We start from the raw sequence: 18,238 nt of genomic DNA on the forward strand, positions 1-18,238 counted from the left end.
CAGGATGAGTAACGTCCGGTTGTCTGCAGCCTCCTCCCCTGTCTCTAAGGTTACAGGCCTGTCACCAGGATGCAGTTCCCGTAGCAACGAACCTCCAGCCTTCATCCTCCCTCCCCGTAACGCCCAGGTGGCCCTGGGGGGAGACGCCCGACTGGAGGGGAAGGTAAGACACGCTCTGCTCCTCCGAACACAAAGAAACACAACCAAAAGAAGGTGAGGGGGAATTAAAGGTTCATCCTCTGAGGAGCAGTCATGTGATCGGCGGGGGAAAGTCCCAGAGGAGGCAAGGAAACGAGACAGAGTACATACTAAAGAGGACAGGTGCATTCAGGTGGAGTCAGACCTGCAGGACGGAAAGAGGAGATGAGACAAGGGAGGATTGAAATCAGGTAAGGGATGAGACAAGGAAACAAGAGAGGAGACGAGACGAGACGAGGGAGGAGGATGTGAGAAAAAAAAGGATTACCGTCGGTCTTATGACCGGCAGCGTCCTGATGTGAAGCAGTTGACTAAAAGAGAATCTGAGGCTGTTTCTGCTCTCAGCTTCTCAACACTTTAAACAGTCAGAGAGAAAATATTCCTCGTTCTCTGACGTCATGACAGGTGTGACCTGAAGGCAACACAGTTTAAGCCTCAGGCTCCTCCTGTTGCCATGTGTCTATAATCCCACAGCACCTGAACGCACCATCAGAACACTTCAGAACAGCTCTGTGGAGAAAAACATGAAGATTGATGGAGCTGCAAGACCTCATGGGAGATCTGATACATCTGCACGCCACATGCTACACACACACACACACACACACACACACACACACACACACACACACACACACACACACACACACACACACACAATTCTTCTGTGTCAACATCTTTACATTTCCTCGTTTACTTTACAAACGAGTGTTTCATATCAGAGTTAAAGTTTCTCAAACACTTTTATACAGAATTATCTCTTGCAGGCTGTTTGTCGCCTCCTCGTCTCGGGGTCGTTGGTCTCCTCTAAACTTCTCTCTCATAACGACGAGAGACACATCCACAAACTGAGAACAGAATCCTGTATCACAGCTGCTCTGAAGTACGACCAGAGATAAAGAAACGAACAGAGATAGAAAATACTTTTTCATTCACAGGCGGACACCTCAGCCCTGTTCACACTTTCTGATGAATATCTGTCATTAGAAGAACTTACTGGAGAACAAAAAACAGAATGCAGCAGGTTCATTACGTGGACGGAGATCAAGCCGGCCGCTCCCCAGTGGCGTGCAGGTTGCCCCCTGCTCACTCAAGGAGACTTTTCCTGAATATTTCCTGCTGCGTTCTCACCTCACCTCAACTTCTATCCATCCATTCATTATCTATGCCTCATTACCCATTCTGGGGTCGTAGGTCATAGATCCCAGCTGTCATTGGACGAGAGGCGGGGTTACACCCTGGACTGTCAGCAGCCAATCACAGGGCTGATGTATAAAGACAGACAACCAGCCACACTCACATTCACACCTACAGACAATTTAGAGTCACCAGTTAACCTAACGAGCATGTGTTTGGACTGTGGAGAACCCACACATGCACTGGTAGAACATGCAAACTCCACACAGAGAGGCTCCTGTCAGATGGGGATTTGAACCAGGAACCTCCTCGCTAACCACTGCTCCACCGTGCAGCCCCTCACCTCAACTTCATGTGGAAAACTTATTCGGGGGCTGACAGGAAAAATTCTGATTGAAGTTGGAGCTCAAACCGAAAATGTCAGGAAGTTTGATGAGTTTTGTGCATTGTAATATTAGTGTCTGAATTCATGGAAGCAAGGCACAGCACACACAGTCAGACATGCACACTCACACAGCGCTGTTGCTGCACTGCTGGCTGATGGTGATGATGATGGTAATGATGGTGATGATGATGTCTTTCAGGTGCGTGGTCATCCTGAGCCTCAGGTCACATGGTACAGAGAAGGGAGGGCTGTGACTGGTGGAGAGCGCTGTGTCCTGATGCAAGGTGGGCGGGGTACCTTCAGCCTGGTGGTAGGTGGAGTCACAGAGGAGGACCTGGGCCGTTACACCTGTCAGGCAACCAATCAGGCAGGGAGCCGGGAGGTTACCGTGGAGATCCTTCAGGAAGGTAGAAACAACTGTTAGCACTGATTTCTCTCAGCCCAACTAACTCTGTTCTAACAGCAGTTCTCCTTTAATGCTGCAGTTTACAAAGAGAGAGAGAGAGAGAGAGAGAGAGAGAGAGAGAGAGAGAGAGAGAGAGAGAGAGAGAGAGAGAGGAGAGAGAGAGAGAGAGAGAGAGAGAGAGAGAGAGAGAGAGAGAGAGAGAGAGAGAGAGAGAGAGAGAGAGAGACTCTGCCGGCCGTGTGTTTTACGGCGTCGTAAACAGGTCGACAGGAGCTTCCTGTTTGGTTAAACACAGACTCAGTTGGAGTTTTTTTTCACACTCTGTAAAAACTGAAGTGAACTAACAGAAGCTGCAGAATAAAAACGTCTTTCTGCAAAGAGATCACGTCGATCGATATCCCTTCATCCACACTGACTTCTTTAAACATCACCACTGACCTCGTGAGACTTTGATCTGCAGCATCTCAGTAATTAATCTGTATTTGAATGGTTAATATCTCTTTGGACATCTGTGAGTGTAAACATCCCATAAAACATCTTTAATGAACTGTTAACCTGAGAACACCTTCATCTATGTTAATGTCGTCAGTAGAAAGGGATCCTTTAATATTCTCCACAACTTCATTTAAAAAACATTAAAGGAGCAGTATGTAACTCTGACACCTAGTGGTTAAAATGGGTACTGCAGTCCAAATTGAAACATTAGAGAGAGCTGCCCCCCCCGCCCCCTCCTCTCTAGAGTCGATGCTCACACAGGTTGCCATGTGGTGGACACTGAAGCTTCAGTGTTTATCCAGCTCTGCATCGATCTTTCTGTGTTCTAACCTCTCTCCATTTTTCAAAAGCATCTCCAATATTGATTCTAGTTTGAGCACATCTCACTGATTGGACCTTTAACTTTTGTCCCTATCTTGTGATAACAAAGCTGGTTTTCCCGCGATAACGTCTTAATTTCAAGATTTCTTGAGGCCTAAAATTCGCTCGCTATCCTGGGAAAACCAACATTGTCATCCTGTAACGACATAAATATGTTTAAATCTGGAGAAAAACAACCTAAATGTACTTGTTAACATGGGAAAATGTTATAAAGTGAAATGTAAGTCTTCATGTCCCCTCATGGCTTCTGTACAGATCCGTCCTCATGACTTTCTCTTTCACACATTTGACCGTTGATAATGAAGTGAGAACAAGAACTACAACAAACTGCAAAGTGATGAGCTTTAATTTGATCTGAAATCTTTACGGTTGTCTGTGTTTGAGCCTCATCGTGTCTCACCATGTTCAAGTGTTTTTGATTTGATTTGTGGCTCTCTGTGTTTATTATGTTTCACACATAAAGCCCTGTTTTAAACTGCAGATTCTCTCTGTTGAAACATTTTCAGCTCAAATCAAAGAGACAAATCCCTTAAAGAAGCCAATCTTCACTTTCATGTTTTTCCCCTTGCAGTGAATTCCGGGAAGAAAAATGGCCTCCCGTCCTTGATGAGAACAGGGTGAGCGCCTCTTCTTTCCAACAAACGTCACGTTTTTATGGATCATAGAGACGTGGTCAACGCAGTAAACGCCACTTAAATTCATGCAAAACTCAATTTCCCGTGATTCCAGGTGTCGCTCTGCAGTCCCATCGATAACGAACAGGCCCAGCATTTGGGGCGAAAGTCCGCCGAAGTTTATCACCAAACCGGGCAGAGTGCTGGCTAAACTGGGACAGACGGGGAAGTTCACCGCCAAGACAACAGGTCGTCCTCAACCCCAGGTCACATGGTACAAGGTGGGAGGAGCTTCACTGAGTCGCTCTTTGATACAGCAGTGATTGTTTTAAAGACTTGTAGCCCTCGAAAAAATAGCAACATTTTAAAATATGAAATCTGGATGCAACGAAGGCGTCTTAGCTTTGTTGTTTGGTGATTTTTCTTTACTTTTATGATCAAAGGATCAAAGGTTTTCTCTTAAAGAAAGAGTCAGCAGCTTGTTCCTTCAAAATAAAATACAAACTTCTAAAGTAAAGCTGCTCCATCGTCCCTTCTGGGCCTCCATACATGTGTGGTTCTGACTGTGTCTGCAGAGACCCTGTCCTCTGACTGGATTTTACTGTTCTGGTTTGTTCTGGTTGACTCGGGATGTTTCTGGGCAGAGTTGGTGTGTTTCCTCCAGACCAATGAGTTTAGGAGTGGATGACGGACGTGGACGTAGTGGCAAAGAAGAGATAATATAATCACAGTGAGGAGAAACACCAAGCGGATAAAGCTTGTTCTAAAACGAGGGTGAACCTTGTGTTGTCTTTTACCCGTGGACGTTGAGTTGCTCTGCTTCCTGTTGGACAGGCCGGTGATAAACACCGGCGTTTAGCCTGTGCTAGCATGCGGTAGCTTGCAGTGTAGGTACATACAGTAAACATACACACTACGTCTTGTATTGAGTGGGTGTGGCTTCAGGGGTCGATGAGTTTAGGAGGAGGGGCCCAGTTTGAATGTTGTCTCAAGTAGAAACAAATGTTTATTTTGTAATCTCCAGTTTTAGTGCAGATGTGAAGATCTGCCTTTCAGGAACATAAATCTGGGTATCATCAGCGTAGAGTGTGATGTACTAATTTAATAACTGTTTAACATTTAGTGAAGAGGTTAAATATATAAAGAAAAAATAGAGGACCAAGATTAGAGCCATGAGGTTCACCATATTCACATCAAATGACACTGACATAGTGTTTTAACTGAAATGAGATCTTTCACAGTTGTAAGACTTAAACCACTAGAGCCAGACCAGAGATCAAACACTCGGCTACAGGTGGTCTTTGGGGATAAAATGAACGTAGATCCAGTAAAACAACAAATGAAACTAAATCTGATCTGATTCTAGTCAACTACAGACTCTGGCTTTGTCCCGTTTAAAGGCCTGCATCCTTCAGAGGGCGCATTTGAAGACCTATTAGGTCACAGTGGCGTGTTGAAGTCTGTCTCATTTTCAAGGCTAACCAAGAATCCATGCCGACCATCTTTCATGGCCCAACATATCCCATGATTCATAGCACGCCAACAAGCTGGCAAAAGTTGTGTGACATTAGTTACTGTATGTTAGCTAGTTCAGGTGCAGCTGCTGAGGTTGCTAAGTATTAGGGGCGGGGCTTAGAAACAAAAGAGTAAGGGGCAGAGACAGATTCAAAATTAAAAAAACTTTATTAGCTAAGGGTACGCTGAAACAAGTGGTGAAGGGGGCATGAAGGGTCGTCAGTGATTGCTTTCCTTTCTGCTGCTCGGCTGCTGACACAAACATGAAATGAGATGAGATTCAACTTTATTGTCATTACACATATACAAGTATAGAGTAACGAAATGAGGTTTGGCATCTCACCAGAAGTGCAAATAAGCAGAAAGTGCAAGAGTCTGTGCTATGTACAGTAATTGAGTGCAAGAGTCTGTGCTATGTACATTAATTCTGTGCTATGTACAGTAATTGCAAAATTTACAGATGTAGACAAAAAAAGTGAATTATTAGGTAAATCTGGATGGCTGGATTAATGGGATGCAATAAATATAAATAAATGCTATAAATAAGTAATGCTACAAAATAAGTGTGTTCTTAGGATTATAATATACAGATTAAGATGCAGTGAGCATGCTATACTAATAATATACAGATTAAGATGCAGTGAGCATGCTATACTAATAATATACAGATTAAGGTGCAGTGAGCATGCTATACTAATAATATACAGATTAAGATGCAGTGAGCATGCTATACTAATAATATACAGATTAAGATGCAGTGAGCATGTTATACAAGTTTACAGATAATATAAAGAATATGGACATACTATGAACATACTATAATACAATAATACAGATGGATGAGAGATGTGTGTGTGTGACCAGGAGGAGTGGTGGGGGGATGAAGGGTGTGAGGTGATATGGAGGGGAAAGGGGGGTCAGCAGGGTGCGGAGAGAGAGTGGGAGAGAGAGAGAGAGACGGAGTTCAGAGTTCGGGGGGTAGAGTTCAGTAGAGAAACAGCTCTGGGGAAAAAGCTGTTCCTCAGTCTGCTGGTTCTGGTCCGGAGGCTTCTGAAGCGCCTGCCGGAGGGCAGGAGGGTAAACAGTCTGTGGGCAGGGTGGGAGGAGTCTTTAAGGATGCCGTGAGCTCGCCGCAGACAGCGTGTTCTTTGGACATCCTCAATGGCAGGAAGTGGACACCTTGTGATGCGCTGGGCGGTTTTTACCACCCGCTGTAGCGCCTTACGGTCTGCGACAGAGCAGTTTCCGTACCAGACTGAGACACTGCTGGTCAGGATGCTCTCGATCACACAGCGGTAGAAGTTCATCAGTACAGCTGAAGACAGGTGGTGTCTCTTCAGTGTCCTCAGGAAAAAGAGGCGTTGATGAGCCTTCTTAACCAGACTGGAGGTGTTAGTGGACCAGGAGAGGTCCTCTGTGATGTGGGTCCCCAGGAACTTGAAGCTGGAGACACGTTCAACAGCCATCCCGTTGATGTGAATGGGGTTGTGCGTGCTTCCTCTTTCTCTCCTGAAGTCCACGATGATCTCCTTCGTCTTGTTGGTGTTGAGGAGCAGGTTGTTGTCAGCACACCAGGCGGCCAGATGCTGTACCTCCTCCCTGTACGCCGTGTCATCGTTGTTGCTGATGAGGCCAATCACCGCCGTATCGTCCGCAAACTTGATGATGGTGTTGGATCCATGTACAGGTCTGCAGTCGTGGGTGAAGAGGGAGTAGAGGAATGGGCTCAGCACACAGCCCTGTGGTACGCCTGTGTTGAGTGTGATGGTGGTGGAGCAGGTGTGTCCTGACCTAACATACTGGGGTCTGTTGGTCAGAAAGTCCATTATCCAGTGACGGAGGGAGGTGTTGAAGCCCAGGTCTCCGAGTTTAGTGTTTAACTTGGAGGGGATGACAGAGTTGAATGCTGAGCTAAAATCAACAAACAGCATTCGTGCGTGTGTGTTGTTATTGTCCAGATGTGTGAGCACAGAGTGCAGCGCAGTGGAGACTGCATCCTCTGTACTCCTATTGCTGCGGTAGGCAAACTGGAATGGGTCCAGTGTGGGTGGGAGGCAGTTTTTCAGGTGTGCTAGGACCAGTCGCTCAAAGCACTTCATTATGATGGGTGTGAGTGCTACAGGGCGGTAGTCGTTCAGGCCTGTCGGGCTGGAGTGTTTCGGCACTGGGACAATGGAGGTGGCTTTGAAGCATGCTGGCACAGCTGCTTGGGCGAGGGACAGGTTGAAGATGTCCGTAAAAACCCCAGTGAGCTGCTCCGCACATCCTCAACCTTCAGCTTGTAGCAGTGCTTGGCCTTGATGATGCCCCTCCTCAGGTTTGCCCTGGATACGCTGTAGGCCATTGCATCATCTGATCTGAAGGCGGTGTTGCGGGCCTTCAGCAGGAGACGCACCTCCTTGTTCATCCATGGCTTCTGATTTGGGTACGTGGTGATCTGCTTCCATGTTGTAACACTGTCGATGGTGGTGTTGATATAATCCAGCACAGAAGAAGTGTAGGTGTCAATGTCTGTGTGAGAGCCCAAGGTAGCCTGCGAAGCAAACATACTCCAGTCTGTGTGATGGAACTTGTCCTGAAGTACAGAGTCTGTCCCCGCTGGCCACACTTTAATCGTTGTTACTGATGGCTTCACACGTTGGATGAGTGGGGAGTACTTGGGGATGAGGAACAAAGAAAGATGGTCTGACTGTCCCAGGTGGGGGAGGGGGGTCGTGGTGTAGGCTCCTGCGATGTTTGTGTAAACATGGTCCAGAGTTTTGTTTCCTCTTGTATTGCAGGAAACATGCTGGTGAAATTTAGGGAGCACTGTCTTTAAGTTTGAGTGATTAAAATCACCTGCAACTATAAATGCAGTGAGCAGTCTGTTGTTTACTGATAGCGGTGTAAAGTTCCTTCATAGCAGCTTTAGCATCGGCATCAGGGGGGATGTAGGCTGCAGTTACAATAGTGGAGCTGAGCTACCTTGGCTGATGGAAAGGTCTACATTTAACCATGAGAAACTCTATGTTAGCTGAGCAGTGTCTCCCAATAATGACAGAGTCTGTACACCAAGCTTTGTTAATATAAATGCACAGCCCTCCTCCTCTGGTCTTACCTGAGTCCTCTGCTGTTCTGTCTGCTCGGTGTGTGTGGCGACCGGCTAGCTTGATAGCATCGTCCGGTACTCCGTTGTTTAGCCATGTTTCCGTGAAGATCATGACATTACAGTCCATAATTCTCTTGCTGTGGATGATGCGAAGTCGTAACTCGTCCATTTTGTTCACCAAAGACCGCACAAATCATCTGTAGACCAGAGCGCCTTAGTTAGTGTGACAGCTGGCAGCTCTTACACTTATGTTATCTTTTTATTTTTATAACTTATTATTATTATTCTTCCTCCGTTTTTTGGCTGGTATCTTCTCCTTTACTAATTGTGCTAGAAACATGGCTCAAACTGGAAATGGTAAAGCTTGGTGAGGAGAAGTACGCTATTACTTGTAGTGATGCTACAATGTTCCAGGCTCATAACTTGTTGTATTCAATTTGTAAGTTCACTTCTCTATATTTTTTACGTTTATGTTCAACATTTTGAAAACAAAAGTGTTTAAAGTCTAAGGTCTAAAAACAGAAGTTTTTCCAGTGTTTTGTCACTGCCCGATAGTGTAGCATTGTTTAATGGTGTCTTCTCTCCTCTGTAGTCCAGAGGGTAAAACCGCTACTTAGGTAATCTGTTGATTATGGGTTCGATTCCCAAGAGTTCTAGACTACCTCATTTATTACGGAAACTTGTTCCTGTGGTGATAACAGTTGACCTACAGATGGTGCTCAAGTACTTCAAAAATGTTAGCTGCTGCTTGGAAGTGCAAAAAGCTGCCAAACAGACTGTGGTAGCGATGCCTGCCAAGGCCATGGCTGTGATCGTGTAGTTGCTTCTGCTCCCAGCTCTGCCAGCTCTCACACTGAAATTTCTTCAGGAATTTCCCATTCAGTTCCCTTTGTCCTGAGCGTCGACTCAGGCATGTCTTATTTCTGTCTGTCTGTATTTCAGGGGGAGGCGGAGCTTCTGTCATGTGGGCGGGTCTGTATGTATGAGCGCTCTGGCCTTCACTTTCTGGAGATTCAGGAAGTGGGAGTAGAGGATGCAGGAAGTTACACGTGTTTACTAACCAACAGTGCCGGAACTGCATCTGCTTCTGCCACGCTCAGTGTCCAAGGTGAGTCGACCAATCAGAGCTCACAATGTTTTTTTTCTGAACCACTTTCTCTGAAACTTCCTGATATTTGTAAAAAGGGAGAATTCTTATGTATTTAGCAGCTCAAGCTGCAAGAGAGTGAACATTTGTGTCCTGTTTCTCTTCCCAGATGTTCCTGAAAACAGCTCCAGGTGAGTTCAGTCAAACACCTTAAACACCTTTACATGGATCACTACGTCTCGAATTGTTCCACTACAGAAAACATGACGGGTAAAAGAAGCTCGGGGTAGCCAGGCAGCGGTAGTTAGGCGACACTGGTCTGACATTGGTTTGCTTTGTGATGTTTGCAAAGCAGGAAGCTATCCAAGGTTAGCCGTTAGCTACAAGTCAGTCTACTTTCTTGTTTAATGCCCGGTACTGACTGTTCAATGTTTGACCACTCGGACAAAATCCCCTCAAAACACTTAAATTAAACTCTAACGATGTGAGATGTTTCCGATCCAGCAGTGCTCTGATGTGACGTCTCCTCCTGCAGGTCGGCTCACTCGGCTGAGACCTCACAGTCAGGCAGCAGAGACCTGACGGAGGACACAGCGCCTCGCAGTGCTCCCAGTGCTCTCAGTGCTCCCAGTGCTCCCAGTTCTCCCAGTGTTCCTAGTGCTCTTAGTGCTCCCAGTGCTCCCAATGCTCCCAGCTCTCAGACACAGCCGCTCACACCCAGAGAGAAACATCATCAGAGGCCCCCGTCTCATCCTGGAGGAAGGGTTAAACCTCCTGTGCAGGCCCCTCCTGTGGCTGAGAGGAGAACTGCACCTGCTCAGGTGAATATGATTTTGTCTTTTATCATTATCTCTCTCTCTCTCTCTCTCTCTCTCTCTCTCTCTCTCTCTCTCTCTCTCTCTCTCTCTCTCTCTCTCTCTCTCTCTCTCTCTCTCTCTCTCTGGATAGTGTCAGAACTCTGCAGTGAGTTAATAAAACACTTTAACAAAAGCTTTTTAAAGATAAGGCTCACAAACTGTTGAAAGTAGAAATGCTCTGATCACATGACTTAAATGTGCAAAAGAGGAGTAAAATGTGTCTACCTGGATGGATATAAAACTTTTAGGATAAAGGCTTTAAGAGTCCCTATGCTGAAAATCTTTGAGGTAAACTCTATCCATGTTCAATCTGCTCTTTCAAGCAGTGATATTTACGTCCCTGCGACGTCTCGCCTTCCATCTTTAGCCCTTCTGTGACTCCTTTTTTTTCACACAAGCAACGTAACTAAGCTCAGCCATCGTCACGTCTTTGTGCATTCATAGTGATTCTGTTACGGCATAATTTTGGTGTCCCAGTCTGTGGATTCACATTGTGTTACGGCGTTGTTGAAGCACGGCACAGCGGGGGCTCCACATACACGCACAGTCAGACATGCACACACACACAGCGCTCCGCCGCTGGCTCAGCTGATCCCGTCTCTCCTCTGTAACGTGTTACGCCTCCACAACATTCAGATTGAAGGACAAACATCACAGGACGTAAATATTGCAACTTGAAACAGCGCTCTGAAGTGGGCTTACAGTGTCTGTTTGTGTGTTTGTGTCTGCAGGTCCAGTCCCTCATGGGTTCTGTTCCAGTTCAGACCGATTCAGTCCAGAAGTCAGTGATCGGCTCAGACAGCGCGAGGTAAAGAACTCGAAGCTAACAATAAGCTAATGCTACGTACGCTAAGAGAGAGTTACATATTGCTCCTTTAAAGTTTAAGTAATCCAGATGTGTGTTCTTCTGTAAACTTGTTTCTTTATTCTGTTCAGTGCTGCTCAGTATTATCTGTGTTATCAGGGCCGGGAGGAAGTCAGCCACAGGGTCCAACCTGCGGTTCGAGGCTGTTCCTCTGGACCAGGAGGCCACAGAGGGAGCTCAGGTCACATTCACCTGCCAAGGTAACAAAAGTCAAATAATAATGTTTAAAGATGGCAGTGTCATGTGTTTAAGGAGCTCAGACGCGGCGCAGCCCTCGTCCTCGTTATGTTACAGTGACCAGCACAATGAAATCTGGCTCGTGAACATCATTCCCAGTCAAACATTGAGGTTACGGAGAGGGTTTCATTCTAAAGAGCGTGGAATCACCGACACACGCTCACACATTAAGGTCAACACAGGGAAACGGGACCTGGATGCAGCAGGTGACAGGGGGCGTGGCCTGTGAAGCAGCAGGTTCAGTAACAAGGAAGCAGTCCGTATTGGCAAAGTACCTGAAGTGGAAAGATGTACGACAGGTCAGAACAAGGAGGAGGGTCAGAAAGAGACAGTGTGTACACACGCTCAGGAGCGGGCGCCACAACAAGCAGAGACACAAAACCACAGCTCAGTGTACAGACACACCCACACACAGACACATTAACGCTAAACACCAAACAGGCTGGGAGACTAGTGTACAGTTTGAATCCGTGTTATAGGGATCCTAATAAAAACGCTGTTTCTTTCTATAATACGAGCTTCTGTGTTGCGCTCATTAAGATCTCGTCCAATCAGATTTCTGTCATTCAAACAACTTCAAGTCAATGAGACGGGCCAGACCTGAGACGGGTTGGTTCGGCCTGAATGTCTTTGGCCCAATCATGTTCATGTAAATAAACCGTTCAGTTCTGTTCAAGAGTCAAGAATCTGCCCACACCTTCACAGTGTAATGACCCTTTTCAGCCTCTAGGGGTTGTTGTTGTCTCACTAACTGAAGCCCACCCCCCCCTCCTGCTCTTAGTCTCCTCCGTCACCGTTGCCGCGGTAATGTGGCTGAAGGATGGGGCCCCGGTGAGGACTGGAGGGTGTCTGCAGCAGAGACAGGACGGGACCCGTCTCAATCTCACCATGGAGAGAGTGAGACGGGTGGACCAGGGGACGTACAGGTGTCAGCTGACCACTGCTGACGGACTCACTGTGACCTCTGCAACATGGACACTCAGCGTGAACAGTAAGAAAGGTTTCATATTTACAGAGATTTGCAAAAAATAAGCAGATCCAACAAACTGAAAACAAAAGATGATTTAAAGTCACTAAAGAAGAGAGGGAGCTCTTCCTCTTATTGTTTGGTATATTTGGTGACAAAGTATGTGCATTAGCTCGTAGCTCTCTCTGATCACTCCTTCACTAACGAGCTTCACTCAGCTGTGAGAATCACTTCAAACAAAGCTGATTTCATGACGGACCTCGAGTGGGGAGGGTCCAGTTTGAGAACGGCCCTGAGACTTTGTTACCTGAACCTGTGATGACGCTTTAATCTGAAGACTCTAAAGCTGTTTTCACATCAGCACTCCTGAAGATATCTAGAGAACTTCAGGAGGACTGCTGCTGAAATCCTCCTGACCTGTTAGCACTTGCACCTCACAGCAGGAGACTATCCCTGAGCGGTGGCGTGCAGACAGTCTATGGAAGATTTTATTTTTGGGCTTTTCTTACCTTTTAATGGAGAGATAGGACAGTGGATAGAGTCGGAAATCAGGGAGAGAGAGTGGGGAATGACATGCGGGAAGGAAGCCACAGGTGGGCACTAACCACTGCGCCACCATCGCCCCGAATTCTCCTGATTTTATCCTGCTGCGTTCTCACATCAGCTCACTCTGACTTTCTGCAGAATAAATACGAGGAGGCTGGAGGAGAAACTCCGGATGAAGAGAGAAACACTCAGCTGTTTGTGTTCACACATGACGCTCAGTGCAGAATTATCAGGAGTATTTCAGGAGGTTACTGCAGGTGTGAGAGCTCTGTTAGTGTCAGCGTGTGATGGACTCATTTGTGCAGCAGAGGGCAGCAGACTCTCTGTGTGAATAACAGTTAAACACACACTGAAGATCAGCAAACATAGAAAAGATTTAGATCGAAGTAATGAAAAGAAAAAGCATAAAACATTCAGGGGTTATAAATGTGATGAATATTATTATCATCAGCTGGAGTTCAGCATTTCTCTAAATGCTCCTCGAATCTCTGCAGGAGACAATGGTGAGATAAAGACTGGTCCCCTGTTTGAGGAAATGTGTTTCTACGGCTGGAATAAACATCATTTTAACCAACATAAATCAAACTGACACACAGCACGATAAGATAACCGCTACACACTCCTCAGTGTGGGAATACGTCCGACTGTCTGAAGCTGCTGGAAGAGGAACTCTGATGTTTTAGTAGCTCGGTGTAGAAATAGAGAGACTCAGTTTTACAGAATATTAGAATCCATGTGCCAACCCAAAATCCAGATCTATGATTGGCTTTTTGCCTAATCAGAGGCAGGGTTTAAGTAGAAATCCACTATTTTGGGGCAAACTCGGGGAGCCTAGAAGGTTGTGTGTGCACCGCATGTGCAGAAGCCTTGGTCCTCTGGGCAGGCGGCCTCCGGTCTGACCTGTGGCCCCTGTCGTTTCCCTCTCTCTCTGTCTCTCTGCTGCTGGTAGTTTTCTTTACTGTAATGTAGTATATATTTTATTAGTTCTTTCAGTTGTAAATAAATTCTTTGCATTCTTTGCTCGGGAATTTTTAAACAAAAAGCAAACACTCGTGCAGGCTTTGCCACTTAATATATTTTTTAAGTCAGAGAGTGTATTACAGTTTAGTGCTTTAAGATGTGACTTTGTGAAAGCATCGTTGTTTTAAAGACCCTAAAGACTCAAACACCCAATCCACCCCCTCTGGACTCTGGACACACCCTCTGAACACGCCCTCTGGACACTGGACACGCCCTCTGGACTCTGTACACATCCTCTGAACATGCCCCCTGGCCTCTGGACACGCCCCTTGACTCTGGACACACCCCTTTCATGGAAAGAGTAAAGAATGCAATGTATTTATTTACAACTGAAAGTGCTGCCAGCGAAGTTTATGTGAATTCAAGTCCCGCCTCCGATTAGGGAACTAGCTAATCATAGATTTGGATTTTAGGAAGGTTCCTCGGGTGGCCAATCCGTTTTCAAGGGGGGCCCACCTATCCCCTGGCCAGCCTTCTGGACACGCCTCTGATCAGTGGGAATAGAAAACGTAAAAAATATAATTAATTTTCATGTGTGCGCCCACAAACTTCTGCCACAGCTGTATGAGTCAGTACTCAAGGGGGGCCAAAGAGTCTAGACCTGCACTGGATTCAAATCACTGATGGATCGTTGTGTTCATAGATGTGTTGCTGATTTAAACGATGTTGTGGCATGGAGAGAGCGAGCTACAGGAAATGGAAATAAACAATGAAACTACCAACGTTAAACTTGAATACCTCGAGGAACAAACTGTATTAAACTGCAGAGACACATTTGTACGGTCGGAGGAGGAACTGCAGAGTCTTTGTGTAAAACGAATGCAGAGAACAAGTCAAATTCAAGAGAAGGAAACACAGAGCGCTACGAGAACAAGCTGATCTGAAGAGAGAGAGAGAGAGAGAGGGCTCTGGTGTCACACAACCGTTAAACAAATATGAGAGCTGGAAACCATATAAAGACAAAACATGCTGCTGCAGAGAACAACGCACACACACACACACACACCCACACACACACACAGAGAGACACTGAAGCCGACCCAAGAAGGGCATTGATGGGGAATCCTGTGTGTGTGTGTGTGTGTGTGTGTGTGTGTGTGTGTGTGTGTGTGTGCGTGTGTGCAAGTTTGGGGACTCCTTTCTTCTTGTTTTTTTTATGCTTGTATTTTTATCTACTTTTTGTGCGAGGAGGGAAACGTGATCTAAATGTTATTTAACAGTCCGTGCTGATTTTTACTGAAGCAGAGTTTTCAGAGGAGCTTGAAGGAGAGCAGATCCGAGCACAGAACATTAAACGTGGACACGAACTAAAGACCAAAAATTTAATGTCCTGAGCCGTCAGTCCTCAGTATGACACTGGAGTCCCTCAGGGCGCCATGCTCGGTCCTTTACTGTTTAGTGTCCGTTGCAGTTTTAACTCAACATGTATGCAGATGATGCTGTCCTGTTTGCTGCTGTCATTGTAGTCTTTTATTTTACTTTAGCTGAGGTTGTCAAAAAGTGAATTCCACATGTTTTAAATGATACAACCACCGTTCTTTAAAAGGTTGACCCCGTTTAAAACTCACATATAGTCAGACGGCTGTTCATCATGAGTCTGGTTCTGCTCCAGGTTTCTGCCTCTTAGGGCGCGGTCACATTGGCCATCCGTACTGTGCCCAAGCACGCGTCAACCCTAAAGTCCAGTTAGTTTGGCCAGTTTGACCGCTCTGTGCCGTACTCCGGCACGGTACACTTCCTTGGCTTTGGCACACTTTGGAGAGGTGTGCTTCAGCACGGTACACTTCATGCACGAGCACAAGCATGCGGTACACAATGCTGACATCCTTCATTATGGAGAAATCCAGAGTTTCATGGCTGTATCTGACTAAAATGACTCAATATAAGGCACAAAGTAGCTGTCATGCTCTGTGTTGTTCTCCGATGTGAGGCCGCAGACTCGCCTGCGTGTCTCTTTTTATTTTTAAAGTTGTTTATGGCTGTGTCTGATTAAAATGGCTTAAAATAAGCCGCAAAGTCAGTAAAGTAGCTGTCATGCTCTCTGTGTTATTCTCCGATGTGCAGACGCGGATTCGACTGCTCTTCTCTTTTTTTTTTCTCCCTCTCTCTCGTCCGCCTGTTTGTCAACCGAATGTGTTGTATTACGACATTATGTACAAGAGCTAATCAGGCACGGTTAGTCATGGCCAGTGTGACCGCGGGCCGTGCCGGCCAGTGTGGGAATGGGGCAGCGGGGGGGCCAATCCTGCTTGAGTATGGCACGGTACAGATGGCCAGTGTGACCGCGTCCTTTCGGGAAGTTTTTCTTAAATGTTGTTTAATGCTCATGATGGATTAAAGTTGGGTCTTAGTAGATAATATAACAAAGACTACGGTCTTTAACCTGCTTTTGGTAAAGAGCACAGAGTACGGAACGTATGTTGGAGTATCCCAGGATGAGTCTGCAGAGGGCGCTAAACATCTTGTTCTGTAAATCACACCATAGTTCCTCGATATGAAACCAAGAATTTCTCGACAGCTTCAAGCCCCTATGTAAGCTGGAGAGCAGCCCCCCGGCAGCCCTGCAGTGTTCTGACCCCCAGGAAGGCTTTCAGAGAGCTGGCCAATCAGAGGACAGTGGGCTCATAGGGTGGGGGGCCTTAAAGAGACAGTAGCAGAGTCTGAAATTAGGATTTTTATTGAACCCATATCAGAGAAATAAGATCATGTAAAGCTGCTCTAAAGGTTTCACACACTGACAACATGAAAGGTGAACATGAGGAGGAGATGGAGGCTTTAATGAGCAATAGTATTAAGTCTCTCCTTCATCTGTCAGAGAGCGTTTGGCCAGTAGGGACTCGCCGTTATATGTTGGGGGCGTGGCTTCACTGACCATGCAAAATGCATTATGGCCTGCAGACAGCAGCTCCAAGGTCAGCAGTCATAAATGCATGAGCTGTTTCTTTATTAAATCAACATATTTTTTCCACAAACAGCCTAACAAAGCAACATTCTGTTTTCTGTCTCCGCCTCCTCCTGAGGGAAATATCTGTCCATCAAATAGTTTGTCCTTAAACAGAGACCGATAACTTCGCCCCCCAGCTGGTGTCTGCTCAAGTTCGTCTGTTGTTTTATGCTCAGCAGGTAGAGTGACACTGGTTTATCTGAGTGGACAGTGAATGCAGCATCAGTCAGCCAATCATTCACAGAAAACCTTCATCACAGCTTTATAAGGAAAATCAAAAGACCCTCCCGAGACAGGAAATCCCCTGAACACACACACACACACACACACACACACACACACACACACACACACACACACACACACACACACACACACACACACACACACACACACACACACACACACACACACACACACACACACACACAGGGAAATATCAGGAGATTCCCACAGCTCGACCTCACAGACTCTGATGTCCATGTGAGGACAATAACGTTTCTGAGAAGAATCGGTCCCCTCTTTGTTTACATCTCCTCTGTTGAAGAGCCAATCATCAATCAGGCTGTATTGACAATGGATCACATGACCTCTGTTATTGTCAGAATATATTTAGGTCCATGCTTACGTTAGGAACAGAGTTGAATGCAGCGAACACAATGTTCATTTGTATTGAACACACGCTGATTCTCTTCTCCTTTATTCTCTCAAATCTACACATCAAAATATGTACGAGAGGTCGCTTTGTGTGTGTGTGTGTGTGTGTGTGTGCGTGTGTGCGTGTGACGGCGAGAGAGAGAGAGTCATCAGTCTGATCCTCACTCGTCCTTCTCCATATATGGAGTCTGGGTTTCCTTTTCTTTCCACCACCTGTGTATATGTTTGTGTGTGTGTGTGTGTGTGTGTGTGTGTGTCTGTTAACATGTGTGTGCATATGTGGATATACAGTCTGCCTGCTGAGAGTGTGTGTGTAAACAGGCTTTGTTCTGTGTACATATCAGACATGCCAGAGAGGAGACATGCAATTAATAACGCACACACGCATACACATACTAACAGTCTGCAGAGATAATACTAACTGTTTGCAGAGCTAATGCTAACTGCTGTCACTTTGTTCTGTTAGCAGCCGAGGGAGAGATAAAATCAATCATCATCTATCATCGTGGTGGTGATAAGAACAAACAACATGTTTCTGAAACTCCAGTTTAGCCAGAAGTTATTGATAAACCACTTCCTTTCAGGTTCAGCATCAACGGTTCAGTCGTAAACGTCGACATGTCTTTGTCCATAGAATCCCCCAGAGTGACGCCGTTCATGTGAATAATAAATCTCACAGAGGCGTCACTCTGGAGGTGTGAACTTGTTTTTCTCATGTTAAAGAGACTTAAGTGTGCGGACATGACGCGACATGATGCAGATTAATAAAAAGTGACCATTAACTCTGAGTTTAGTAAGATGTTTAATCGTGTAGTCACAACCACGCACTTTCCCTACAT

The 18,238-nt window shown here is 45.9% G+C and overlaps 1 protein-coding gene across 1 annotated transcript in view; it reads left to right on the forward strand.

Moving 5' to 3' along the window:
- The window catches only part of mylka (myosin, light chain kinase a), a 44,479-nt gene continuing 26,241 nt past the window's right edge, over positions 1 to 18,238 (forward strand). Inside the window, exons 1-10 of the mRNA XM_029277643.2 lie at positions 1 to 163; positions 1,920 to 2,127; positions 3,574 to 3,619; positions 3,732 to 3,897; positions 9,162 to 9,327; positions 9,476 to 9,497; positions 9,842 to 10,127; positions 10,895 to 10,971; positions 11,128 to 11,228; positions 12,047 to 12,256. Coding sequence (XP_029133476.2) covers positions 5 to 163; positions 1,920 to 2,127; positions 3,574 to 3,619; positions 3,732 to 3,897; positions 9,162 to 9,327; positions 9,476 to 9,497; positions 9,842 to 10,127; positions 10,895 to 10,971; positions 11,128 to 11,228; positions 12,047 to 12,256 — 1,441 coding nt within the window. The 5' untranslated portion in view covers positions 1 to 4. The remainder of the gene's footprint in view (positions 164 to 1,919; positions 2,128 to 3,573; positions 3,620 to 3,731; positions 3,898 to 9,161; positions 9,328 to 9,475; positions 9,498 to 9,841; positions 10,128 to 10,894; positions 10,972 to 11,127; positions 11,229 to 12,046; positions 12,257 to 18,238) is intronic.

Source organism: Labrus bergylta, chromosome 13 (assembly GCF_963930695.1).
Source record: "Labrus bergylta chromosome 13, fLabBer1.1, whole genome shotgun sequence".
Taxonomy (NCBI): Eukaryota; Metazoa; Chordata; class Actinopteri; order Labriformes; family Labridae; genus Labrus; species Labrus bergylta.